The sequence below is a fragment of the Drosophila navojoa genome, chromosome 5 (genome assembly GCF_054131105.1).
Source record: "Drosophila navojoa isolate 15081-1374.11 chromosome 5, UAZ_NAV_1.0, whole genome shotgun sequence".
NCBI lineage: Eukaryota > Metazoa > Arthropoda > Insecta > Diptera > Drosophilidae > Drosophila > Drosophila navojoa.
In genome coordinates this window covers 19206126-19228780 of record NC_142893.1, presented here as the reverse complement: position 1 = coordinate 19228780, position 22655 = coordinate 19206126, and the positions used below count along the sequence as shown (strand labels likewise).

At 39.2% G+C, this 22655-nt stretch overlaps 2 protein-coding genes across 26 annotated transcripts in view; one reads left to right on the top strand and one right to left on the bottom strand.

Annotated features, from left to right (window-relative positions):
• The window catches only part of mbl (splicing regulator muscleblind), a 222622-nt gene that overhangs the window by 162249 nt on the left and 37718 nt on the right, over window positions 1–22655 (top strand). The gene's annotated exons all lie outside the window — the stretch shown is intronic.
• Window positions 4619–5771, bottom strand: LOC108654504 (suppressor-of-stellate-like protein). The gene is made up of 2 exons (XM_018105884.3): window positions 5063–5771; window positions 4619–5001 (listed from the first exon to the last, which is right to left on the bottom strand). Exons 1-2 carry the CDS (start codon window positions 5614–5616, stop codon window positions 4809–4811), a joined length of 747 nt encoding a protein of 248 aa, XP_017961373.1. The 5' UTR covers window positions 5617–5771; the 3' UTR covers window positions 4619–4808.

Here is a 22655-nt window from a genome sequence, read left to right as displayed (position 1 = left end):
ATGATATATTTTACAGAATAAATAAATATATAATATATATTATTATGTCAAAAAAAAAAAAAAAAAAGAAAAGAGAAATAATTATTTCACATTGATTAATCTAAAGAACTATGAAAGTGATATGTAAATTTTAATTTTCTCCATCTTTATACTCTAGAGGAGTAGAATTTAGTCTAAATTGTTGCTTTTCTTTCTCAGCAAAAGTATTTTAATTTTTCCATTTATAAAAGCTGTTGAAATTTAAATTGATAATCATTTTAATCAACTTATCAATTAGTGCTTGAGCTAAAGCAGTTTTTACTAGATTTATCAACACTCATGTCCTTGACTTTCTACTTTTCAATTTTTATTACTCACTCAAAGACCGTAGCTAACATTCCATTACGATCCCATTTCCGACTTCAAGTCAGTCTTGACTTCATCAACAGCAAAATTCACTAAATATTTCACTGAATTAATTTTGTCATTCCTTAATAAAATAGCTAAGGTCGCCTTCTCATAAAGTCAACAAGTAAAAGCCATTACTTTGGGGCACACAAATAACTGTATTTAAAGAGTTTGTTAATCATTTGGCCTCGAAATCATTTGTCATATTTGCTCATTCAATAATAAATTGTGGGCACTTGAATCATAAATTCAATTATGCGGAAACATAGTTAATGATGTTCGGGCCTGGTCCGGCAAATTGATTAAATAATAAAATGTCATTTGTGGCATATAATATTGGCCAGCTGTTGGTTGAATGAGCCCAAAAGCCAGAAATAGACCAGCTCACCGCCGCTACCAAAATGACAGAGGCATAATCATCGGACGTCCAAATTGATGTGGAAGCCAAGCGTTGAGATGGTTTTTAGTTTTTAATCAAGTTCTTGGGTCTTGGCTATCATTAACATAACTCAGTGGTCGTCATCATTAGGCTGAACTTTGCGCCAAAAATAAAAACTGAACCCTCAACAGCTGTTGCACACGCACACACACACGCACACAGGGAGTTCTAATCGAACAAAAAGCAAAAGTTCCTTCAGTTTCTTAACTACCCTTCCGGGCAGCCAATGACCAGGCAATAGCAAATGCTGCCGCCCCAGGCACAAGTCTCATTACAAATAAATATCTTGGACTATTTATAATGCCTGGACCTGGGCAGCCTTTTGCTTTTTCGTGTTTCTTCTCTGTTTCTCTGCTCTTTGCGCAAATTATGCAGATTAGAGGGGTCAGTCAGTCCTTAGAGTCGAATCTACACAGCTGGCGGCCGTTAAGATCTCTGCAGCAGCTCGCCCGCTCCCTCTCTCTTGGTCTGTTTATTGCACCTGGTTGGGCAAACAACTATTGCTTTGCCGCCTATAAAATAAAAAACGTAAATTTACATGAAAATCAAATTTTCATGTTTTGGCTCTGCATAAATTGTTCGAATAGCCAAAGCCGTCATTAAACGGCAGCCATTTTATGGCTGTAAATATGTATGTAAATTGAATACACCAGAGAGTATTGCTAGAGCTGTTTAATAGTAAATGTGGTCTCTCTGACTCCCTTCCTCCCTCTCTCTCTCCCTCTCTCTTTGCTAATTTAATTGTGTTTCTGTGCCAATCCACAGCAAAGTTTATAGCATTGCATTAGGCGCTTGCCAGTCCGAAATCAGTTCATAATAAGCTCGGCACAATCGCAATTTACATATGTGCCTTACTTTCTGGGTCACATGTGTTTAACACACATGCTTAACTTTTGGCCCCGCCTCACTCTGTCCTCCTCCTGCTCCTCCTGCTTCTCCTCCTGCCCTGGTAAAAGTTTTGTGCAGCGCCAAAAACCATGCCGCACTCTCATATTGCATTGCGCCAGTTGTGGCTATATTTGTCTATCCGTCCGTCTGTCCGTCCGTCCGTCCATCTGTCTGTCCGTCTGTTTGCCTGTGTCGGTCTGTGTTTGTTTAGTTGGGTGGTTTTGCCTTATTTTTCTTATTTTTTCCACCAGATTTTCTATGCCGCTTTCAATGCCAAAAATTTGCGCGTTAATTTGTCTGCAGTTTTTTTTTCCTCTTTTTTTTTGCCGTCGACTTTTGGGCTTATCAGCCAAATGCAAAATGTTGCAGGCACAAAAGTTTTTCGTTTTGTTTCTGTAGCGTTTTCACGTTAGTTTTTAAGCCATTTTAATTGAGTTTTGTTGGCCATTTTGGCCCATTTTTGTTGCATTTTTATGAGGTTTTAGACAAAGATTTGTTTCAAATTTATCGTTTTGAGTTTTTAGTTAGCTCCAAATGGGTTGCTCTCGTTGTTGGGAAAGTGCAGATATTTCTATGCAGATGCAGATATATGTATGTATATACCCATGAATGCATATGTGTTTGTGAAAATAGTTCTATGTTTATTTTAAATTTATTTTAAGTGATATATAAATATGTTTGAATTGAGTGTTTGTCTTTTTTTGAATGTATTTAAAATTATCTAAAAATAAAACAATATATTTCAAATAATTCTTTGTTTATTTAAAATGATATATAAATATGTTCGAAATAATTCTTTGTTTATTTTGAATGTATTTTAAATCATCTAAAAATAAGTATATGAATATACTTAAAATAATTCTTTATTTTTCAACTGTATTTTTTAAATATATATAAATATGTTTAAAATAATTCTTGCTTTATTTTGAATGTACTTAAATGATATATAAATAAGTTTAAAAAAATTCTATATTTATTTTAAATTTAATTTAAATTTATTTACATAGAATTTCTTTCTTAAATACATCGAACACATCTCAATTTGTTATCCGAATTAAAGTCACATTCGATTGATTGAACATTTCTGTAGCAAATGCTTATGCCAATGTCCCTGAGAGAAAGTGAATGTTTGTGGTGTTCACAATTTGGCTTAGCCGCACAAGATGTTTGCTTTGTTTTTGCCAGAACCTGGGGCTACTTGCTGCCAGATGATTTTTGCTCTTATCGTATCTGTGCAATATGTCAACTCGTTCAATCCACAACAATGCATCGCACACACAAACACACACAGATAGACGCATATTTTCCATTTGCTGAATGCATTCGCGTTGTCACAACAGGAACAAACAGGAAAAAGAAAGAAAATTCAGAGAGAAAAAAGAAAAGCCAATTTCAAATTCGCGCTAGGCATTTTGACATATCTGTTGCCCTTGTTGTTGTTGTTGCTGGAGTTTTCTTTTGTTTTTTGGCCCCAAAAATTGTTTGTAGCTCGATTTTTTTTGTTTTTTTTTTTTTTTTTTTTTTTTTGCGTCAATGGCAGGCGACAGGCAGCCCCAAAAAATATGAACCAGAAGAAAGCAACAACTATATTCGCATTGAACATTTTTGTTACTCTCTGATTGTTGATAAATATGACAATAAAATGGACACATATCGACCAATAACAACGACAAAAACAGCAACAACAACAACAGCAAACACTTTCAAATGAACGCAATATTTTTGTGTGTGCACTCTCTCGCGGTACAGTTAAGCTTGGCACATAACGGATGCCAGGTGTGTGTGACGTGTGAAAATGCTGACAGAAATACGAACAACAACAAGGCCGCTAATAAAAGCAAGCCATGCACAGCTTTAGAGCGTCAAGAGTTTAACATTGAGTACAGCCCGCAAAAAAAAGGGAAAGAAAGAAGAACCAAAGTTTACTTTGCTTTCTTTTTGGGCTCTCACTGTGCTGTGGCGCCATCTGTCGGCAGGCAGCGCAGAGCCAGAGACAACGTGTGTGTGATTGTCTGTCTGTGTGTGTGTGTGTGTGCTGGTAGAACGCACGTGATAAGCATGTGAAATTTTATGGCAACTCTATTTGTAACTTTCAACCTGTGTATGTGTGTGTGTGTGTGTGTGCAGCAACAACTTTTTGCTTTGAAGCTTTGCAGCCATCTCGTTTCCGCACTGCACTGTCTATCCCACACACACACACACACCTCTCTCTCTCTCTCTCTCTCACTCTCTCTCTCTTTCTTTCTCTCTCACTCGTTGGCTGGCACTGTCTAGCACTTTTGTGTGTGCACTGACTTGGAAAATACTTTTTGTGATAACATTTTATGGCTTGACAAGCAGCAAGGCAAACTACGCGCATCTCTCCTTTTTTTGGCCCACCCGAAAAAAATTATAAAAGTAAGAAACAATTTTTTTATGTATATTTTGTGTGTTGCAAAGTAAAGCATTATGGAGCCCTAGGCAGGCGCACACACATACGTACATGTATTTATATGGCTGCAGGATAGTTGGGCGTGAGGCGCTGGCATCAATTTGCAATTTGACAGCTGCCTATAAATAGCAAGAGAAATGACAACGCCAACTTACAATCACTTTGACATTGATGGAACTTGCTAAACTGTTCGAACTTGAAAGCCAAACGGGGCAAAAAGGAGACAAAGTAGAAGAGAGAAGAAAACGGGAAAGAATAGAGAAAACAGTTGAGAACTTTTCCGAGTTAATTTTAAGCGACTTGATGGGCTCATTCAAAATTTAACGCACTCAAGTCAAATATTTAACTATGAAATCTGCGGCTTACCAAGTGAGCAGCAAGAGCATCAAGAGCTATAATATTTATAAATCAAATATTGATCAGGCAACGTCTTTTATGCATTGTGAAATACAACAATAAAAACAAGTTAAATATTTATTATACATTTGCATAAGTTTATTCAATCAAATTGAAGCTTGCCATAGATAAAATCGAATTTCGTTTGTTTTCTGTTTTTTTGGGCCGGTATTTTAATTTTTTATGTTGTCTGCTTACAACAAAATGACCTCTTTTTTATTGACGAACAAAAATTTGGAATATTTTGATTACATATTAATAAGACAATTAGTCAATTGTGAAATTATAACGTTTCTTGTTCGGCCAGCTGATTTCCTCCAGAACCCTAGCCTCCTCTATCTGCTGCAGATCATCGAACTGCTCGAAGTCGTCGAGCTCCAACTGCTCCGAGCTCTTCAATGCGCTAGACGAAGATGAGGGGGGCAAGAGAGCCAGCTCATGCAGCTTGAACCCGTAGATGCTGCAGGCAGATGAGAAAGAGTTAGAAGAGAGAGGGAGATAGAGATAGTGAGTCAACTGACCGTGGTATGTACTTCTCGCTGGGCGGCTGGGGCAGCAGGTGCGGCAGCTGCATGAAGAACATGTGTGGAAAGCTGCAGCCGAACATGGCGCCATCGAGCAGGGCACAGCGCTCGTTCGGCTGATAGATGTCCTGGCAGCGAGGACAATAGACCTTCACGTGCGACTCGCCAATGCGATCGGTCAGGCCCAGCGGCAGCACCGCCTGCTCGTTGCAGAAGATGCGCGGACAGATGCCAAAGTCGCCGCGCTTGTACTTGAGGTACATGTCCATGATGCCGCGGCGCGTCAGTATGTACCGTGCATGGATCAGGCCGTACACCTGCTCGGCCATTTCGGGATGCGTCTCCGCATCGGCGTCCCTGTCGAAGCCGTACTCGATGTCGAACTCCGAGTCGAGTATGGCATCCAGAGTGTCCTGAAAGTTCTCCACCATCGTCTCCAATCCCGTCAAGTTGAACTTGTCGCGCGCATACTCGGAGGGCACGCGGCACAGAAACTCATTCGACGGCAGGTTAACGAACCAATTGATCCACGATCTGTCCGCTTTCGACATGTCTCAGCTGTTCTGTCGTGGGTCTATATATAGTTCGAGTGAATATTAATCGATCGACGTTGAAATTACGCGTTCACTTGGAGGCAGTGCTTATACTCGTCGTTTTTGTGCAACTAAAAATATATATTTTTTATATATATATATACTATATTTATTATTTAATGCTGGAGAGAGAGTTGTGTATGACTGAATCTCGTCTAGCTATATGTATGTGTGTGAGTTTCAAAATATGCTCCATAAACATCATTGTCCAAGCTGAATGGCAAAGCTTACTTTGTCTTGAGGAATTTTTTATTTTTTTATTTTATAAACTTTTAATTTAACATTTCTGTTATTCAATTAGTATTTTTATTTATTTATATATTTATTTAATTACTCACTTATTGATTTTTTATCTATATATGTATTTATATATACATATATTAATAGTAACGAATTTATTAATTTATTTATTTGCTTATTTATTCACTATTTTTTGTAATAATAATTTTTAATTTTTTTTGTAATTTTTAAAGTTTTTGGTTATGTAGTAGATATATTACTTTTATTACAAATATTTTATTGAAGAGGTTTTAAGCTTCTTTAAAAGACAAATTCACCTAATTTTCATAATTGTATATTAAATATTACAAATAATTTGAATATTTCATAAAAAAAATATTTCTACTATTTTAGTATCAATTTAATCTAGTTTTACATTAGATTATGTTATATTAATAAAGTCTTTGCATCTGCATAAGTCGCACATACAAGAATATACATTTTTGTTTATCAAATGAAAAAAGATTTTTAATTTGAATTAATTTTTATTAGCTCCATGTTCTTCAGTCTATATTACACATTCAAAGCTACGACGTATATAAGTATACATAATTGTAATTTAATTCATGTCATTTCTGAAATTCAGCGGATGCGATATTTGCAGCCTTTTCTCAGCTATAAATTCAGCAATAATATTTCATGGGGTATTCCTTAAAGTGGATTTTCTTTCAAGGTATTATTTAAACGATATTTCTCGCAAATCGCGCAAATTGTATGGCATTAGAAATGCGAACAGCAGAGGACTCTGCACACGCGACAACAAAGGAAATAAACACGCATGCTTATGAGGTCATCAACAGTCATGAAATTTTTGTATGCCAAGGGGTAGGAGCTTTGTGGCAGGGCTGACAGGACCGAAGCGAAACGCGAGCGCGAAGGACGCGACCAAAGAAGTGGAGGAGGGGGATCGCTGGGTCGTCTCAACTAGCCATGTTTGTAATGGGTGTGTGAGTGTGTGTGTGCGTGTGCTGTCACTGCTGTCATGTATGTGTGTGTGTGTGTGCAGTTGTGTTTGTCATTGGCACTTAGCCTTATTAGTATGTGCAACGGGCAACAGTCGTTGCCGCTGCAAAGTGCTGATGGAGCTTACCAAAAAAAAAAGCAGTAGAAAGAAAGAAAAAAATCAGAAAAGTACGCAAAAGTACGTGCATGCACTGTGCCCGCCGCTCAAAAGTATGCTACGTTTATGTGACTCGACTGCTGCTGAAACTGAAGCTGGAGCAGCAGCAGCAGGAGCGGGAGCAGCAGCAGGAGCAGGGGGATGTGTGCAATGCGCGTAATGTAAGCAACGCCAAAAAAGTATGCAATATTAAAAATATACTTGCACATATAAACATATATAAATGTATATGTATGTATGTGTGTATACATATTGTTATGGCTACACACTCACACACACACACACACACATGTCAGACAGCTGCGCAATAACTGTACATTAAAAGTCATTGCATTCATGATATTATTTTTTATGTATTTCTGCCAGCTTTGACTCGCTTTGTCTGTTTGCGTGTGTGTGCGTATGTATCTGTGTGTCTGCTCTTCATATATTTTAAAGTGTTGCCTTTATTTTGGTTAGAAAATTTCATTGCACTCTGTGTATGGCATAGAATTTCCAATTTAAGAAATTCTTTTGACTGTTTGATACCCTGCAATTTGTTAGGCTTGAATACGAACTTAGACTACAAATACTTTTGCCCATTTGAAGCCACATTTGTCAGAGTATTTGGCAGTCGTTCAGCGGCTTTTGCATAGAGCAGCTTTAGCTCACATTTTTATTTCTATTTGGCGCTCATCATTTGCCGCTGTTTGTTGCAATGTTGCCCTTTGGGCTTTCACATGAGTGCTTTGGCCCCGTCCACTGCACACTGTCATGGCCCCAGGCCACGCCTACTTTGCATTGTGCAACTTTCAGTGAAACAAAAAAAATTGTTTTTGGCGCTAATGCTTTTGTGATGAGTTTTGCCAGGCAAAAGAAAAAAAATGAATTGAAAATGTTTTATTATATTTTTTTATTTGTGCTAAAGAGCCTTTTAAATAAATAATAAATAGACAAAAGTGTTGAATTTTAAATAGACATTGTTTGCAGCAAATGTCCGGCTCTTAATTGATTTCATTTGAGGCATTTCTTGCATACTTTAGCTCTCATTGTTGCTGTTGTTGTTGTTGGCGCTGCTGCCAAATAAATGGGAGCAGACCAAAAATTACAGAAATATTGCGGTTTTAGGTCATTTAATTAAATACACAAAGGTTGCCCACGACAAAGGTGAGCTGGAAATATGCACAGCAATTACAGAAACAATTTAACGATTTAAAGCATGCAAATATTTAGATATTTAACACTTGATACCAAATTCTAAAATTAAGTAAAAAATTCTTCAAGCTTGCTTATTTCATATTTTAATTGATTTTCTTTTTCTAATTTCCTTGCAGGTAAGCGTAGCAGAAGTGCAAATTTATGTCATTCTCTTGACTGAATGCAACAACAACATCAAATCAATCACAGGCATTTATATAAAATATTCTTAATTTATGCATTTTAATTCTATGAGCAAGTAAAAGTGTTACGAATAATAGTTAAGTCGAGCATAACTGGGATGATAAAAGAATACTCTGTACAAGACCTTTTGTCCTATTATTTAGATAGGGAAAAGTCAACTTAGTTGAGTAAAAAGCTCAACAACTTCACAAATAAATATATATATACATCTTTACAGATAGATATATCTACATTTTATACGTATATATGTTTCATAGAGCCTCTCATAACTCAGCTTTGTTGTTGTTGCTGTCAAACAAATTGAATTATTATTTATTTTCAATTTGTTGGGCGAAAGCAATGCAGCAAATTAAATGCAATTCAATTTGGTCAAAATAAATTGTTTCTCTGTATGAGTGTGCGACTGTGTCTATCTGTGTGTCTACTCTCTCCTTCCCCCCTCTCTTTGCTGCAATAAAGGCAGCAAACAATGAGCGATTCGAATGAAGCAAAGAAAACACACAACACATGTTTGCCCATATATACAAAACAAGAAGCAGACAATAAAGGCAAAAGCTGATACAAGTTAACCGCAAAAGAGCTTCGAAGGCAAGCGAAGGCAGCGCTGGCCGAGTCGAAGGACAGTGGGAACAGGTTAGGTCGCCTTCAAAATGCTGGACAATTTTCCAGTGGCTGGCGCCGCCCGTTGGCAGTTGCTTCATTTTTAGTCAACACGGCAAAGATGCTATCCATCGCATCCTTTATCCTTTGGCAAAAATTCAATATTTTCCAAACAAATAACAACAGCAACAACAATGGCAGCAAGCAACAGCTACGCACTGCGAAGGATAACATATTAAATTTGCCAATAGCATCGGCTGGCAAAAGGACAATGCCATAAAGACAAGAAATCAATTTTTTTTTTGTCCTTTTCGTTTCCTTCTGCAGAGAAAACAATTTTCCAACAATAAAAAATGGCCCAGGCGCTGACTTGTCGTAGGGTATAAGGCCGGGGGTTATGCCAGGGGGCGTGGTATGTGGGTGGGTTAACAGCCAAGTCGCACACACTCACACACACACACACGCAGACATGGACAAGCCTTTAAAATCGAAAGCAAGGGAAACGAGACCAAGCGAAACAAATCATAAAAACTGCTGCGACGACTGACAGAAGGAGTGGGAGGGGGCCGGAGTGGGGGGCAGCTGTTGGTGTTGGGGACTTAAGGTTTTTGCTGTGGCAAGCCATAAAAAAATAAGGCAAAGTGGCGTGTAAGAAAGCCAATAAAAAACGCACGAGAAATGTGAGACAAGTGAACAGCAGCAGGAGGAGCAGGAGCTGGATACCATAGGCAGCTCTCGCTCGACAGCAGTTGGGGTTAGCTTATGTGTGTGTGCGGTATGTAGTGAATGTGGTGCGATTGCCGTTAGCTATTGGGATTAGTCAGTGGGTAGCACTTTGTGCCGCATTTGAACACCAAGCATATAAAGCCAATGACTTTAATTGAGTAGAAAGATTGAGATGAAATTCCGGATGTGAAACTATTAGAGCCCAGGCATTTCAATTGTGGCTAGCTGCAGACATCTAGGTAGATGCTGAGAGATTAAATGCAATTATTGGATTGCTCTTTGCAAAGCTGCTTGAAAGCAGCAAAACATAGAGCTTTGGGCGAAAATAGAATAATGAAAACATATGGAAACGAAAATGTGAAGAATTGCCTATTTCACTGGGGGATATAATGGAAATAAATAAAATAAATAAATAAATATATACATAGAAAACATCTGTGGTAAACAACAATAAATTTATTTGAGGATAATTTAGTTTTTATTTGTAAATCATTTTATATTTTTACTTTAATTTGAGTAGAATTTATAGCAAAAAAGAGAAAAAGAAATAAATAATTATTTCTTAGAGTGAAAGAAAGATATATTTATAAATATTAAATATTTATTTTTTAATTGACCAAAAAAGTAAATACCAATATTCATTACTTGATTGATAAAAAGCATTCGTACTTCAGAAGGAAAACTAAAAAGAAAATTCATAAATTATATAATTTATTTTACATTTAATTTAAATATTTATTTTTGTTTGCATCTTATGGCAAATCAAATCAAAATCTTAAGCACCTAAAATTCCCTCTTTTTGTCACAATTTATATGCATAATTTGCGAGATGCTCCTAAGCTTTATTCAATATAATTTCTCCCTTATTTAATTAGGCTTATCTCTTAAAAATATTCAGTCGGATCGGCGCAGTGCAATCGCTTGTCGGCTATTCCCTGCCTTGCCTGCGTGCCATTAATGGACAGCAATCCTTTTGGCAGCTGGCGCCATGTGTTGTGCTGGGTTGACTGCTGTGGCGAATGTCCTGAGTGTCCTGTTCAGCAGCTGCTAACTAATAACGAGCCTCATTTTGTGTAAATCGATAAAGTTGTTACTTTTTGTATTATGCACGTTCGACCCGCCCAATAAACTTTCGATGTGAGCAAAAAGTTTTGCGCCTCGTCCGGCGACTTCTGGCAACAAATGCGACTCGGCTGCTAAACAAGTGTAGATAGAAGTTGGAGGTGTGGATATGGGTGTGTGTGTGTGTGTGTGTGTGTTGACACGGGTGTGAGTGTGAGTGCTGTGTGCTGTATGTGGATGTGTGCTGCTGAGCATATTATCGCATGTTGCATCGTTCAGCGTGTTGACAATTGAATTATTTATGTGCCCCATTTTGTTGGCTGATCTTGTCTGCATTGCTTCTGGCTATTGGCTGTTGGCTGCTGGCTGCTGGCTACTGGCTGCTGGACAGCATTCCCTATCTTTGTGTATATGTTTGTTAGTCATTTTGTTTGTGCATTGATTGAATCCTTTCGTGCTGTCCCTCGACTGGCTGGCTCTGGCTATTGTCATATGCGCTTTGTGCACTTTATTGGCGATTACGTTCACTCAATAGCTGCTGGCCGGGCGCCTGGCCAAACCTCAATCAACTCGTTTCGTCTCGTCTCGTCTCGTTTCGTTCCCTACGCTGAAGAATGCTCGACTGCAGTGGGAGACTTGGGACAGGGACAGCGACAGCGACTGCCTTGTTTGATTGTCATCGTTTGTGGAAATTTGATAAGCGCTTTTTGTTCGTCTCCTCTGTGTCCATGTCTCTCAGTGTGTCTCCTGTTTCTGTTTCTGTTCCTGTTTGTTTAGCTGCCTTCATATCTCTCTCTCTCTCTCTCTCTCTCTCTCTCTCTCTCTCTCTCTCTCTCTCTCTCTCTCTCTCTCTCTCTTACTTTGACGCTCTCTCTGTCTCTAAGTCAATATCTATGCGCTTGTTTGCCAGCGAAACTTTGCTGGTTCGTGCCAGGACTCAGTGTCTTGGATCTTTTTAATAATGCGGGTTATGTGATGGATTTATTAAATGCGTGTCTCCCATGTTTTTCCTATCTGCTATCTCTGCATGTGTGTGCGCTTGTCTGTGTGTGTATAGTAAACAACAACAAGAACAACAACGAGAACAACAACAAGAACAACAACGAGAACAACTTGTCATAAAGTTTGTCCTTGCGCTTTGTGCAGTTCCCTTTTCAATTAGTTTGCCATGTGCACATATCAGAATGAAAAAAATGACAAAAAAAAAAAAAGAGAATCCTGAACATGTTCTTCCCGTTATGCAATCTGCCTTTGTTCTTGACTATTTCCACTTTTTGTTTAACTATTGAACTTGGAGCATTATTAAATGCAAGTTGAGGCAATCACGTTACGTGAACAGTTAAATAAAGAGGAATATTCTGGGAACATTTTTTTGCATGTATATGAAAATGCAGAATAGTTCGAATAGAGATAAATAAGATAGTGACACGAATTATGTAGATATGGAAATCATTTTAAAACGTGTTATATAAATATTAACATTATTATATTATTTGGCAAAATAGTATATTTATATATTGCAATAGTAGTATTTATAAAAAATTAGTAGTAATAGTAGTAGTAGTAGTTCAACTAAAAAAGTAGTAGTTTAGCATTAGAAGTCGTAGTAAAGTTCTGATAGGAAAGTAGTGGATTAGTAGTATTAGTAGAAGTAGCAGTATCAACAGAATAGTAAAAGACTGTTGGTAGATTAGTAGTAGAAGTAGGTAAGCTCTAGTAGTAAATTAGTAGACTATTATTAGACTATTAAAGTATGGAAAAATATTAGATTTATAGTAACTGTACAATTTTAATAATTGTAGTAGCAAAAAAAAGTAGTAGATTAGTACTAGTTCTAGTAGTAAGTAAAAAAGTAGTAGTAAATTAGTAGTAGTAGAAAAGTAGTAGATAATCAGTTTACCAGTATAGATAAATCATTCTGGCATGCAGTTGGCTCTAAAGCCGCGAATTCAGTTTACAATATGTTCGTTCACATATTAGACCCAAATATTTCAGAGAATGAATACACACACTCACACGCACGTATACATACATGCATTTATGTATATTCAATTTATAACATTTTTTATGCGACTCTGACAGCATCACACAATTAGTGCAATAAAAAGCGGACGGACAGATTTTGGATGTTTGCGCCAATGTGGCGCAATTGCCGACGACAGCCTGCATGGCCATAAGTATGCAATAATAATTGCAAACGATGGGCGCTAACACATTTCGGCCACGCCCCGGCAAGAGTTGAGCGCGCACACACAACGGCAACAAGATAATAAAAATGTTTATGGCAGCTGAAGCGGTTCGCCTAACCGAAACACGACACAAATTTAATGCTGCCTACTTTGTGTGGACCAAGCGGAAGAGAAAGAGAGAGAGAAAGAGAGGGGGAGAGTGGGAGCGGGTCGCTCTGTGGGCCTGACAGTTCGGTCTACCCAATTATTTGACCGCAGTTGGCTGCAAACGCCCGAGTAGAATATGACCCGCACTTTTATTTCTTATTTTATGGCCATGCAAATGTCGCACAAGAGTTGCGGAAGAGCGAGAGTGCTACACACACACACACAAGCATAATACACAGAGCGCGGCGCCAAAAAGTCGACAACATATGCCAAGGGCACATGAAACGAAATCAATTTGCTTACAGAACCGCCCCACACGAAAATGTTGATGACCTTGGCGCGCTACAAAGTAGGCTACACTCTGCGTGACTCTATACATGTGTGTGTGTGTGTGTGCGAGTGTGCGTGTGTGTGTTGGGGCATGCGTCCAAAATTATAATGGAACCTCGTTAATTTGCGGGCGCTGGGTACAGCGCGAGTCCGGCCCAGAAATCGCGAAATAATCGCATTACAGCCAAAGCTAGAAAAGTTGAAAGAAAGCAAAGCTGAAATCGATTAGCGACGCGTTCTGCTTTATTTTTCTTCCATTTCGTTTTCTTTTCGGTGACTTTTGGGCCAGAGCTGCCTACGCCCTGGGGGCACACTTCTGGGCCTGCACTTAAGTCACTTTACTGCCTGCCCCGTCCCCCTTCCATCCCGCTTTCATATCACATTATGATGATGATTATTTTTATCGTCGCGTCACGCGATGTTGTCGCCGCAATGCCGCACTGCAAAAATGCCTCATGGAGGAGCCAGGAGGCAGCCATTTCAGGCAACGGCAACGGCAACGGAAACGGAAACGCCACCAAATGTGTGCGCCAGTGTGTGTGTGTGTGTGTGTGTGTGTGTGGCTAGGCAAACATTTAGCACGCGCTCGTGTGTGTGTGTGTGTGTGTGGGTGTGTGTGTGCGTGTGCACAACGCCTTTGCAAATGACTGCAGTTAAAAAGTCATCAATGTCTGCCAAAAAACCGAAACTCGCCATTAAATTTTTGCCGCAATTTATTTGACTGTGTATGCATATGTGTGTGTGCGTGTGCGTGTGTGTGTGTGTGTGTGGATATTGCGCTGCGATAAGGCATAGCTACTCAATTCACGAGCGGCGCCTTTCTTCTGACATTTGCCCAATTATATGACGCCTCGTTCTCAGTGTCCATATCAAAAGCGTCCAAACGGCAGACGGCAGACGTCAGAGCTTAAATTTATCAGCGTCATAAAAGCAAACTCTGCAAATGGCGCAGCCTGAAAAATGCTTTTAAAATAAACACACGCTAAAGAGAGAAAGAGAGAGAGGGAAGCCCCTAATGAAAATATATAAAAATAAGACACGAAAAAAAAGGGAAAAAAGATTGTTTGGGCCAAACAGCAAATAACGTAAAAATGTTCATTGATATTCATTTCCAATTGAAAAATGTTAACAAAAAGGTTGTATATGTATATTTATATACGATGTATGTACATACACATATATATACTGTATATACTGTGCAGAGTATGTATGTAGGGTAGCTGCAGGCCCAATCACTTGAAGCAGAGCTTTAGGCTAGGCAAAGAGTCAACAGTGCACCAATTGACTAGCATTGCACAGTGGGCCTAAGCCTACTAAAGCCTAAGCTGGGTTCCTCTATTTTGCTCAACGAGGCTCAAAATTTATTGATATAAAATAAGTTTTCATTTTTCGTAATATATGTATGTATGTACATATATGCCCCACCGTCTTGCAAAGGTTGCCTTAAAATGCGAGTTTGCTTTTATTAAATTGACTTCAGATTTATTTTAATTAAGTTAAAGGAAAGAAACACCATTAAATAATAATACAAATAAATAAATAAATAAAACAATATCTAAATTATAATTTATTTCAAATTAAGTGTAATCATAAACGATGTGCGATTTCTATAAATACCTCAGTTGTTCTACAGAAATATCAGAAAGTCGAATAATAAAATACAAATATTATTAAATATATTATATATCTAGAACTAAATTATTATTTCATATTTTTATTTACACATTTACTTTATTTGATTTATTAATTTTTTTTAAATTAAAAATGTATTTTATTTAATATTAATTCTTATAAATGTTGCTACCATATTTACTGAACCCGTTTAATTGTTGTCTAACAACAAAGCTACTTAATATTCCATATTTATTTACTTACTTTTTACAGTCTGGAATTAATATAAAGACCAACTAAAAAATTTAGCATCCGCAACTAGGTCCTCGGCATATATTTCGCCCCAGTGTGCAGTGAAATGTAATTTGTAAAGCGGAAAAAAATAGCGTAGCATGTGGTCAAATCGTATCGCAGAGGCCTATGGACTGGGATTGCAACTGCGTTTGCTCCCAATCCCTGCTCAGCAGCAGATCCTACCTCTACTCCTGCTGCTGCTGCGCCAGCTCCTGCTGCTGCTACTGCTGCTGCCTCTGCTGCTGCAGTTTGTGTTGTTCATAGAAAAAAAATCAATGTGCCACACAAATAGCAGCACAAACACACATACAAACAACCACAGCCGTGGCCAATGCAGCGCGTTTCCGCAGCCCTGGGAGGCTAGGCCTCAGCCAGAGCCAGAGCCAGAGCCATAGTCAGAGCCAGAACTGGAGCTGGAGCCAGGCGCCATGGCGTGCATTATGTGGCCATATGGGCGCCTCTTGGCCGGCGCATGAGTTTGTATACAAATAAACACGGCAATGCACACACAGGCATGCGTCCCGTTCGTTCTGCTTCAACCACATACACACACACATATACATACACATACACACACGCACGTCAACGCTTTTGCCTGCAGTCGGTTTACGTTTAATGCCCATATATTGTTGCCTACTTTTAGGCGAAATGCCGTGCAAGGCCCTCTGGCCAGCGGGCAGTGTGTCCCAACTTGGCCATTTTTAAAGCCCATTTAAATGTGAGCAAACTTTTGCACGTGTGCATCGGGGTGAATGAAAGGCCTGCCTGCCACGCCTCCTGCCCACTGCCCAGTGCTGCTCAGCTCCAGCGCGACGTTAGTTAAACGTACGCTCGACTGAATGACTCACACACACACACACATGAATATATATATAAATATATATATAAATATATATATGTATAGATATATGTATATATATGTGTAGAGTGTGGGACTAAGAGTATATACATAGGTATACGGTATACGGTTTGTGTATTGAAAATTGGATTTTCAATTGGTTTGCAAAACGGAAATTAATTCGGGGGCACTGCTCGGTAGACGGAGTCAATGGTGGCTCCTCAGCTCCGCAGCTTCAGCTGCATCCAGCCTCCAGAATCTGGACTGGGCAATTGGGAACAGGAGCGAAAATGAAGCAATGACGTTTCGTTGGTTGCTGATGGCGACGTTGATGATGGCCAGATCTCTGGCCAGCAATGAGTTTGACGCCAGCTGGAGGGGATGCGATGCAGTAGGAGGAGGAGCAGGAGGCGAATGCCGTACTGGCAATGACCACTGGGCCACGGGCACCATTGCATACTTTTTGCCTCAGTGTATGTGTGTGTGTGTCTGCCATAAAAATAATGTTCCAAGCTTGCCTTTTTTCCGCCTTCTTTTCGAGTTCATTTCGTTTCGCGTGCACTTTAATTAAATTAAGTGAATTTCGCTGCTGCTGATAAGCGTCAAATGAACAGATGAGTGGGCGGTCGGAGGTAAGGTGTGACATTGTGTGGGGGCGTGGCAGCAGCGGAAATGAGCAGTGAATGCGTATATAATATGTTTGTTTGCTCGTTGGTGGCACTGGGAATTTATAGCGCAGCTATAAAGATTTTATAGCAACTAATTGGCATTTGGCTAAAATCAATTAAATAAATTTAAAATATATCCGATAACAGTTAAATTAACAGTTTATTAACAGTTAATTAGAGAATATTTATAGTAAATCTGACTTTACTCTGCAGTTAATAAATGGAATTTATTATAAATTTTATATCAACTATGCATGCGAATGATGATTCAATGCTATAACAATTCTTTATTATATCATTAATTTACTTTGTGCCATTCTCCGATCACATTATTATTATACACATAAAGCATGAAACGCGACTCAACTCTATTCCATGCACCTGATCAAAGTTAAATGCGAACTTGCGCAGCGGCGGCGGTTGGAAGCATTTTCAATTAGCACAAAGTCTCTGCTGATTAGCTTTTTGCTCTCGGCTCGCCGGTGATAACTAATCCGAAATCCCCTCGATAATTGTCGCCCGAGCAATGTGAAAATTAAAACAACAATGTGTGCGTGCGTGTGTGTGTGTGTGTGTGTGTGGCACATTGTGTCGCCGCACTGGGCCAGCTGGTAGCTAACAGCAGGAGGCGGCATAGAATGTAAATCCTGCCGAGGGACGGCTGCTGGCAGCAGGGGCTGCAGGAGAAGGAAGGGAGGGCAGCGGAGGATGACATGCTAGGTGCATACACACACAGATAGAGTATGCACACACACACACATATATATGCATATATATGCTCTGCGCGGGAATCTGTTGCAAATCCCAAAAGTATGCAATGCAATGGCAGGCATTGAATGAATGAACGCATGATTGAAAAAAAACATTGCACACACGCAAACACACACGCACACACATGCACATACAGTCGCACACTGACAGCGGGGCATTGTTTTGCACACATTTCGCTCGGCTTTTTGAAGCGGTTTTTAGGCATCGAGTTCAGTGACTGCAGCTATAGCAGAGGCAGTTAACGATAGAAAGAGAAAGAGAGAGAGAGAGAAAGAACGAATACAGAGCGCAAGGGAGGAGCAGGACCTAACGCCGGCTGTTGCTTTTCCTGTGGCGCATTCCATTTGTGCATTGTCTAAAGGCAAAACGCTTAACATGCACCGCTGCTCCTCGTGCCACGCCCACGCACACACACTCCACTCTTACATGCAAACACTTTGCCTTTGGCTCGCTTAGCGCGCGTTCTATACATAAACAAATATTGACCATTTGCCTTTGCCAATTTGTTTGCATTTTACGAAAATATTTTCATTTTCATTTCCGGGCCACGCCCCCAAAACGCCCGCCATCGTCTGACAATATTGAAAATTAAACCGAACGTAGCGCAATTCCAATTGCAGCGCACGTAAAACTCTTTTCTTTCTTTTCCCTCCATTTTCCCATATATGTGTATATATTTTAAATGGAAAATTGTTGTTTTCATTTTGCTGAGCTACTTTTTGTTTAATTTCATATTTTTTCTCTCAATTATTAGGAACATTTTGCAGTTGTTGCTATTTACAATTGTAAATTGCATTTTGATTTTCAGCACTTCGTGTTAGTGTCTCTGTATGTGTGTGTGTGTGTGTGCGTGTGTGTGTCCTGCCTGGCAAGTGGTATAAATTGAGATGCTTCGTTACACGCTCAAAATAGTTTTCAATAGCAAGTGTCACATGCAATGTGTGTGTGTGTGTGTCTATGTGTGTGTGTGTTGGACGTTTAAGTGCCAAAGCTTGTAGTGCCGTTAGTTCTGCACTGAATTTGCCAACTGTCGAAGCTTAAATAGAAAGAAATAGACAAAAAAAAGATAAATTAAATATGCTTAAAATTTACATGATATTGCTTTTGAATTTTCCAAAGGTTTTGTCTATGAAAATATGCAATCACGTCTATTGTGCATTGAAATCAAATCAAATTTCAGACTACAAGTATGCCAGGAAGAAGAAGCAGCAGCAGCAGCTGTCCAGAATTTAGACTAGTAAATCAATGAAATTTTCTAATTGCTGAAAATCGAGAGCGACAACTCCATTTGAGCTGCTATAAATTTGTTGTGCAGGAGCACTTCAATGCTCCACCCATGTCAGCGCTTGGAGCATGCTGAAAATTGCATAATGCAGGCAAGGAGCGCATGCTGGTCATCAATTTCAGCTGAGCAAACAGCATTTGCATTTTATGGCAAACTCATTGTCTAGGTCTAACCCTCTGGCATTTGTAATGCATACCGAGGCAGCCAACCGCCAAACAGTTTTAAATTTGCATAAAAATCCATTTTATTAACATTCAAAGGCGATTTCTATCGTCGCCAAATTGAAGAAAAGTAGCTAAACTTGAAAGGGACTCGCACAAAAAATTGGTGAAAAAAGAAAACTAAACAGAAATGGGGGTGGTGGTGGCGCCACCCTCGGCAAATGCCATGTAAAATGCTCGGGCTAGCAAAGTGCAAGAAAAATTCCTTTGCACTCAACAAAGGAGAAATAAATAACTTTCGAGTCAGATTAGCCAACTTGTCACGAAATGCAAAATGACATTTAATACCCAACGTTCTCCTCATCGTCGTCCTCGACGTCCTCGACGTCCTCGTCGTCTTCGCTGAGTGCCTTTGGCCGGGCGTCCTCACTCGATGCCGGTCCGTCGCCAAGACGCATGTCGGCAATGCGATACGATGCGACGATATACATGACTGGACTTGACTTGCACTTGGCATGAAAACATGAAAAATTCCTTAGCCTCCTCCAATGCGGCGGACACAATCCTCACGGACGCACAACGCTCATGCAGCCGTACCGTAGTCGGAGCCGGAGTCGAAGTCGGAGTCGGAGGATGCCAGACGACGGCGACAGCCAGCAACATTGTTTCGAGCGTAGCGAAGAAGAAAAATGGCTCTGAAATGCCAGGCCAATGCCAGAGCTATATCAGACCTAAAAAAAAAAAAAAACAACAAAAATAGAAAAAATATATATGTAAAAGTAAAATAAAGGGAAAAAGTAATCATTGCAATTTAAAGCGGATAATCTGCACAAGGCTTTGGTGACAACACTGAAAAAAAAGCGAATGTAAATGTCCCTCTCTCTCTCTCGCGCTCTCCCTCACTCGGAAAGGGTTCGAGATGGTGCGGTGTGACTGCTATAAAAATGCAGTGAGAATAACAGCGCGATTGCAGCGCGCGCACAATGCAAATATGCTGTACGTCTCACTATACGGCTGTCCGGCTGTCCGACTGTCTGCCGGCTGTCCCTCTATCTGCATGTCTCTTTCCAGCACTCACTCGTTCGCTCTGTGTGCGTGAGTGGACACCATTTGCAATTTTCACACTCGTTTTTCCTTGCTTCGTTTTGGAGCATTTTAAAAGTCTTTCTCTGCTCTTTTTTTGTCTCGGCCGCGTGGAGGGAGCCAGTCATGCAGATTACAATCGAAATGACATGAAAATGTTTGGTGTGGCACTGGGAGACAAAAAAAAAAAGCAAGAGTAGAAAGAAATCTGAGCAAGAGTAGAAATGGAAGTAGAAGCAGCAGCAGCAGCAGCAGCAGCAGCAGCAGCAGCAGCAGCAGCAGCAGCAGCAGCAGCAGCAGCAGCAGCAGCTGCTGCAGCCACAGCCGCAGCAGAACAGAACTGAAGAGAGCAATCGGCTAGCTAAATGTGTGGCACATTGAGCCAACAAGAAATTGGCCTGCACGCCCTGGCCCCGCCTCGCCCACCCACAAAACAAGCTCCACTTGCCATTGGAGATAATGTCTGCCATGTCGCCATTAGAGGCAAGAACGTGCAAGAACGTGCAAGTCCCTCGAGCTGGTGTCTCTGTCTCGCCTGAGCAAGAATAATATCTTATTTGATTGCAATGCCAAATGCAATTTAAATATTTGCCAAGCGACATTGAAAATAACTAACACGAATACATATACATACATTTATGTATGTATGCAGTCGGAGCTAGTTGTCATAATTCTGAACAATTTCTGTTTATTTGCAGTGCAGTGTTGGAAACTGTGCTACAAATTAGTGTATTTATGCATGTTAATGAAGAGATGCCAGCTCAATTAGGAAATGTAAGCTTGACACTGCAGTTTGAATAGTTGATGCAGCTGCTGATGCTATGTATTTGTGGCTGAAATTCCTTAGAATATTTTACTTTTGCTTTTGTTTTTGTTCAAGCTGTGATTGTGAATTTATTAAGTAAGTTTTTTTAACAAATTTATAATGCAATTAAATTTTTTATTTTCAAATATATGTAATGATGATATTTTTTATGATAATAACAGTTATATCTATTAAAATTAAATTTGGCTTTCTTTAAATTATTAGTATTTATATATTAACATTATTTTTATAGTTCATTTATATATTTTAATTTATTTCTTTACTTATTTTATGTTTTCCATTTATTAGTTTAGTTTGTTTAATTTTTTATATATTTTTTTTTCATTATTTATTCTTTCTATGATTTATTTTATTTATTTATTTTATTTTTTTATTTATATATTTTGTATTTTATTTATTTATTTTATATTAATATTATTTATTTATCACATATACATATATATTTTTTCATATTTTGTACAGAGTGTTTTACCCAAAAACTTAAATTTTAATTAAAAAAAGTGAGTGTAACTATATTCTAATTCTTCTTTCTACTCTGTTCACCACCATTTCATATTCATAAATAACTAACCTTGCGTCTAAAGCGCTTCATAATTGAAAACATTTAAATACACTCTAGCTCACTTCAAAATACTCACTTTATGCATAAGACTGCATCGATTTAGCCATCAAATTGAACATTCAAACAAAGTGTGTTGCCTGCACATTTAGGTAGTGAATTGACCTATTTGATCGACTCGTAACCAAATCGCGCAGAATCGCATGGTCGACGCTTCATGGCAACGGTTGCCTGCCTGCCAATCAGCTGCAATTAACCCAGATACGAGGCATGCCAGCACAAACGATGGCAACAAGTAACAGTGCCACCAACTGTGCAACTGTGCAACTGCCAAATGGCAAGTGGCAAGTGGCACACTAAAAAATCACATTTGTATTTAATTATTGGAAATTAGAGCAGGAGTCTGCGAGAGTCTGCAGAGCCTGTGACTGCAAGGGGAGCAGCCGCGTTTTATAGACAGTTTGTAAAAGCATTTAAAGCACTTCGAGTGACAAACGGATAAAGAGAGAGTGTAAGAGATACAGAGAGGGATAGAGAGAGAGAGAGAGGGATAGATAGATAGACAGACACAGATGCGACTGGTTTGCCATCATTGAATCTGTTGCTGCTGCTGCTGCGACTGGAGCTGGAACTGCAATTGCTGCTGTTGCTGTTGTTGAATAAACTCAATCCAAGCATTAAATTACAGCCAATGGCGCCAATAAGTACAAACAAATAATCCAAAAGTGCCTGAGCGAGGCAGCGAACGGGTTTTCGCCATTGCCTTTGAAGCCAGCCCGCATGTTGCCTGCTTTCAGGCTGCTGCTGTTGCTGTTCCTGCTGCTGCACGACTCGCAATTCGCAGTTCGCAGTTCGTAAATTGATGTGCAAAGAAATTTGTGTGTTTGGCGTCAATAAATATTTTACTGTGTACTGATCAAAATTGCAAATCATCGGCAGCAACAAATTTAATGCAAATTATTGTTTGGCTCACAAACATTTCAGGTTTTGTGTGCGACAAATAATTGAGCTAATTAATTGGCAACAAATATTTCTCTCAGCCTGCACTTGTGCACCAGCCAGTAATTT